Source organism: Nerophis ophidion, linkage group LG02 (genome assembly GCF_033978795.1).
Source record: "Nerophis ophidion isolate RoL-2023_Sa linkage group LG02, RoL_Noph_v1.0, whole genome shotgun sequence".
Classification (NCBI taxonomy): Eukaryota; Metazoa; Chordata; class Actinopteri; order Syngnathiformes; family Syngnathidae; genus Nerophis; species Nerophis ophidion.
The window spans coordinates 59,631,403-59,637,402 of NC_084612.1; the positions used below are offsets into that span (position 1 = coordinate 59,631,403).

Consider the following 6,000-nt stretch of genomic DNA (forward strand, 5'->3'; position numbering starts at 1 on the left):
TTGAATCACCAAAAATTATTCCTGGGCACGGCCACTGCTGCTGCTCACTGCTCCCCTCACCTCCCAGGGCGTGATCAAGGGTGATGGGTCAAATGCAGAGAATAATATCGCTACACCTAGTGTGTGTGAATATCATTGGCATTTTAACTTTAACTTTAATCTACTGTGTTTTCATAGTCAAATTTCGAAACAGAAACTAAAAGCTTAGTTGTTGTTGTTTGCAGGAAAGTCAAAGGTCAAAATGTTTTCAGGTGTAATTTTACCTCCTTGACTGTAATGATAATATCGGAATTAAACTCAATGTAATAAAGTAAAAGTAGTTTTTCTTCACAAAAATAATAAAATAAAAGTATGTTGCATTATAACTGATATAATAAGTACAACCTATCCAAAAAGTCACTTTTGTAAATGTAACGATGTAAATAAACAAAAACTTCAGCGATTCATCGATTGATTCAATTAGATAAAAGCTTTGATTTATAATCTGCTGCTTTGATTAATCGTTTAATGGGTGATAATCATAAATATTTATAAAATCTGGACTGCATGGAGTGTTTGGAACCACAAACTTGCAGACATAAGTTCCACACGGCTGCTGCAATAGAAAAAACATGAGAGCGGTGGTGCGTGGTTGCCGTGATCTGTGTGACAGCAAATATCGAGGATTTTTAAAGAAATGTTTAATTGTTGCACATAAGTGTAATTTCAATGTTGATGATGTGCATTTGCAAGAGAAAAAAAAATAAGGTTATAACAAGCAGACACATTATTTTCCCTAAAATTTGTTTTTAGTCTATGAAGAGTGTTTTATCCGATTAATCCGGGGGTCAGCAACTCTGGGCTTTCTAGCCGAATGCGACTCTTTATTGCCGCCCTAGTGGCTCCCTGGAGCATTTTTTAAAAAGGATTGAAAATGGAAAGATTGAGGCGAAATAATTATTTTTTTTTAGAATGTTTTTTGTTTGAGGACAAACATGATAGATAGATAGATAGATAGATAGATAGATAGATAGATAGATAGATAGATAGATAGATAGATGGATAGATAGATAGATAGTACTTTATTTATTCATTCAGGAGAGTTCCTTCAGGAAAATAAAATTTTCAGCACAAACCTTCCCAATTGTTAGAACTACCACTGTTTAATATGTTTGTCTGTATGCTTCACTGATGACACTATTTGGTGAACATCATTTTGTCCTCCTAATTTAGGGGGTTACATGTAAACAGTTTGTTTTCATGTAAAATCTTCTACCCCTACTTTGTCTCATTTTGTCCACCAAAAGTTTTATGCTGTGCGTGAATGCACAAAAGTGCGCTTAGTTGATGTTGCTGAGTTGTTGGAGTGCTAAAAAGGCATATTTGGTCACTGCATAACTGCAAGCTAATCAATGCTAACATGCTATTTAGGCTAGCTGTATGTACATATTGCATCATTATGCCTCATTTGTAGGTATATTTGAGCTCATTTAATATCCTTTACTTTTATCCTCTTTGTATATTATTTAGTTTTGCATGTCTCAAGACACATTAGATTAGATTAGATTAGATTAGATAGTACTTTATTTATTCCTTCAGGAGAGTTCCTTCAGGAAAATAAAACATTTTCGGTATGTAATACTGGCTGCATTTCTGATTGTTGTTCCAGACCACAGCAAACATTACCTAACTGGCCAAAAATTGTAATAAATCCATTAAAAGAAGACAGCCTGTGTTTTCCTTTAACTGAGACACACCAAAAGCCACTAAAAGCCAGTAATTTCCAGGAGTTATCTCACCTTCTGAGTCGCCTATGATTTACTAATAGTTTCTAATGTAAAAATGTGTGGAATAAATATTACATTTCAACATTTCTGTCAACGACTATTTATGTCAACCTGTAACACTTACTCATTTTGATAGAAGGCAATTATAGCTAATATAGATACTTACATCATGTGTTGCCTTCATTATACAACTCATAAAAGGCCGTTCATTTTTAGCGGCTCCAGACAGATTTGTTTTTTGTATTTTTGGTCCAATTTGGCTCTTTCAATGCTTTGGGTTGCCGACCCCAAACTAATTGATAGCTGCAGCCATAATTACAACCCACTTCTGCTAAACCCTAGGCAAAACAGAATATCACTAATTAAAATTAGACAAAACCAAGGAAAGGGTGAGAAAATGTGAATTCTGCAAAAATCAGAAGCTACATTTTTAATTTCATGCAGAAACTTCAGATTACATGTATTTTTCCACAGCTGCTGGTCAAGAATTTGCAGTTTGAGGATGGGAAGATGATATCCGCTGCACACTACTTCCGCTCAGAAGACAGCGCCGCGGTGGAGCTAACTGAGGAGGAAAAGAACTTCGCTGAGCAGATGAAGGTATTTGGTTGCTTCTCGACGCATTTCGGACAAGTTGCGCTTGATGATTGTCAGGATTTTAACCAAGCAGTGAGTGAAAGGTTCTGTTTGCTCTCAGGCTGTGTGGCAGAGCATTCTCACCAACGTCAGTCAGATTGAAGACACCACCGATTTCTTCAAGTCTGGAGCCGCTTCCATGGATGTGGTCAGGTGATAGCGATTTAATAGTCTGTGATGTTGTGCTTTGTGTGTTTACCTTTAAATTTCACCTTGAATGCTTTGTATTACCAACTTTTCTTACCAGTTGGTACCTGTTTTGTGGATTTGGGATCCCTGTAAGTCCCAAAAATGTTAAATATATTTCACATTTATAAAACCATTTTATCTTCTTCCAAACTTGCTCCTGAAGAGACGTTTGGAATTTGAGACTTTACTGGTGTTTTGCCTTAGTTACGTCACAGGACATCTCCATATATGGTAGAGGTTTACCCAAACAGCTTTCTGCAACTTGGCCATTTTTATTCAGTTGCAGTCCAAAGGTGTTTCTATCCTCTTGTTGTGGGGCAGACTGACTTGTACGTGCACATGCGTTCTTTGCTCTTGCCATTTCTAATACAAAGTAGCACAAAAGAAGCACAACAAATTATAACATGGCTGACAGGGTGGAGATCCGACCACAAAACGGCACAGATGGAGAACGGCTTTAGGAAACAACATTTTGACAAAATCAACACATAACCTATAATGATTTTACATATAAAACACTTTATTGTGGTATACATGATATGTATTAAATATTATTTGGTGAAAATTTTGCTCCACGGTCACATTTTTATAGCCTGTTTTTTTTACTTTGTATGCATGATGTTGGTTTTTGGAGGTGTTTCCAGATGTAACCACACCCCACTCTCTTCAAAACAATCATAATGAGTCTTTTAAAAGTTACACTTTTTTTTGTTTGAATTAACACAAGATACACTTACAATTAGTGTACCAACCCAAAAAACCTCCCTCCCCCATTTACGCTCATTCACACAAGAGGGGTTGTTTCTTTATTCTGGTTCCTACTATATAGAACAGGGGTCTCAAACATGCGGCCTGCGGGCCAATTGCGACCCGCAAGACGTTATTTTGCGGCCCGCACTTGGATATGACAATTTAATGTATGTGCAGCCCTCTAGTTTAATATGAACGGAACTTGACAGCGTCATACTTCCCAACGTTCCCAATTTTCACGGGAGTCCCCTTAATATCAGGATATCCATTCTCTGGTAATCTGCCGATTTTTATCCAATCAACAATACTCAGGGGGTGCCGCAATGGCACTGTTCTTAACGCCCTCTGAATCCTGTACAGACAGCGTGCAAGCCTGTTGGATTGTTACATTTGGCTGAGCAGTACACATGTGTGATGTTGCAATACATATTTGGTCAACAGCTACATAAGTCACTCTGAGGGTGGCCGTAAAAAAAACTTTTAACACTGTTACAAATATGTGCCAGACTGTGAACCCACACCAAACAAGAATGACAAACACATTTCAGGAGAACATCCGCACCGTAATACAACATAAACTGTGCAATCTACTTACAAAAGTATCAATCAATCAATCAAAACTCAACCGAACAAATACCCAGAATCCTATGCAGCCCTGACTCTTCCGGGCTACAATACACACACACCACGCTACAACCAACCCCCCACACTCCCAACCTCCCTACTTGCGTCGGTTGAGGTTGTGTATATTGTAGCCCGGGAGAGTTTGGGCTGCAAGGTGTACTGGGTATTTGTTCTCTTGTGTTTAAGTTGTGTTAGGGTGCGGGTGTCCTCCCAAAATGTGTTTGTCATTCGTGTTTGGTGTGGGTTCACAGTGTGGCGCATATTTGTAACAGTGTTAAAGTCGTTTATACGGCCACCCTCAGTGTGACCTGTATGGCTGTTGAGTAAGTACGTCTTGCAGCCACTAACGTTGTTCTGCACAACATGATTTAGAGTTGTCACTTTAGTTGTGTTATGTGCGTAATGACGAGTTTTAGAGCACTATCAATCAATCAATCAATCAATGTTTATTTATATAGCCCCAAATCACAAATGTCTCAAAGGACTGCACAAATCATTACGACTACAACATCCTCGGAAGAACCCACTAGTTCTCTTATAGATGGTATGCCATGTGAAGGTATGCCAAGGGTTAAGTGATATTTATCAAAAACATTCTAAAAAATAGTAGTCAGTCGTAAATACTTAATAAATATATTTTTAGGATAAAACTTTAACAAAATATGAATGTAAGTTCACAAACTGTGAAAAAAAATGCAACAATGCAATATTCAGTGTTGACAGCTAGATTTTTTGTGGACATGTTCCATAAATATTGATGTTAACGATTTCTTTTTTTTTGTTAGGAAATATTTGGATTTAAGTTCATGAATCCAGATGGATCTCTATTACAATCCCCAAAGAGGGCACTTTAAGTTGATGATTACTTCTATGTGTAGAAATCATTATTTATAATTGAATCACTTGTTTATTTTTCAACAAGTTTTTTATTTTTATATCTTTTTTTCCAAATAGTTCAAGAAAGAACACTACAAATGAGCAATATTTTGCACTGTTATACAATTTAATAAATCAGAAACTGATGACATAGTGCTGTATTTTACTTCTTTATCTCTTTTTTTCAACCAAAAATGCTTTGCTCTGATTAGGGGGTACTTGAATTAAAAAAATGTTTACAGGGGGTACATCACTGAAAAAAGGTTGAGAACCACTGTTGTAGAGGACGTTAAAGGCAGTGCAGTCACGGCAGCCCTTAATAATGTCGGCCGGGTGAAAATTGGGACAAATTCGGGAGAATGGTTGCACCGGTAGATTGTCGGGAGGTGCACTGAATTTCAGGAGTCTCCCGGAAAAATCGTGAGGTTTGGCTTTCCTGCCCTAGCAATGCTAGGGCAGGAAAGCCATTCATAGAAGGTGAATTCATTAAAAAGTGCATGTTAGATTTTTTAAGAAATATTTTCTTGCGGCCCAGCCTCACCCAGTTTCTGCATCCAGTGGGCCGCAGGTAAATTGAGTTTGAGACCCCTGATATAGAACAATACAGTCTGCAAGGGATACAGTCCTTGAAGCACACATGATTGTGCGTGCTGCTGGTCCACTAACATTTTCATTAATTACTATTTTTCATGAAATTGTTTTTGTATTGTTCTTATTTCTTTTTTATTCAAGATTTTTTTTTTAATTTATTTATCTTATTTTTTTTATTTTTTTTAAATGACCTTATCTTCACCAGACCAGGTTGTCAATGAAATTTAGATTGTTTAAAGGGTTCTTAAAACCAGGTCCAGTCCAGATTTTGTCCAGGTTAGGCTCAGCAACACACACCTTCATTTATGTACACTGAAAATAAGGAAACACAATTGATTGTTTGCATTGAGGTGGCGACTTGTCCTGGGTGTACGCCGCCTTCCGCCCGATTGTAGCTGAGATAGGCACCAGGGCCCCCCGCGACCCCAAAGGGAATAAACTGTACAAAATGGATGGGATGGACAACAGATTGCATACAATCTATAAATAAAATAACATTTTCAAAATAAGTATAGTATAGTCCAGATTATGTCCAAGTCGGGCTCAGCAACACACACCTTCATTTATG

The 6,000-nt window shown here is 37.4% G+C and overlaps 1 protein-coding gene across 2 annotated transcripts in view; it reads left to right on the top strand.

Annotated features, from left to right (window-relative positions):
• Window positions 1-6,000, top strand: part of aldh1l1 (aldehyde dehydrogenase 1 family, member L1) — an 80,793-nt gene that overhangs the window by 33,822 nt on the left and 40,971 nt on the right. For both annotated transcript variants that reach the window (XM_061887521.1, XM_061887529.1), the window contains exons 8-9: window positions 2,241-2,366; window positions 2,464-2,555. In XM_061887521.1, the coding sequence (XP_061743505.1) occupies window positions 2,241-2,366; window positions 2,464-2,555 (218 nt within the window). The remainder of the gene's footprint in view (window positions 1-2,240; window positions 2,367-2,463; window positions 2,556-6,000) is intronic.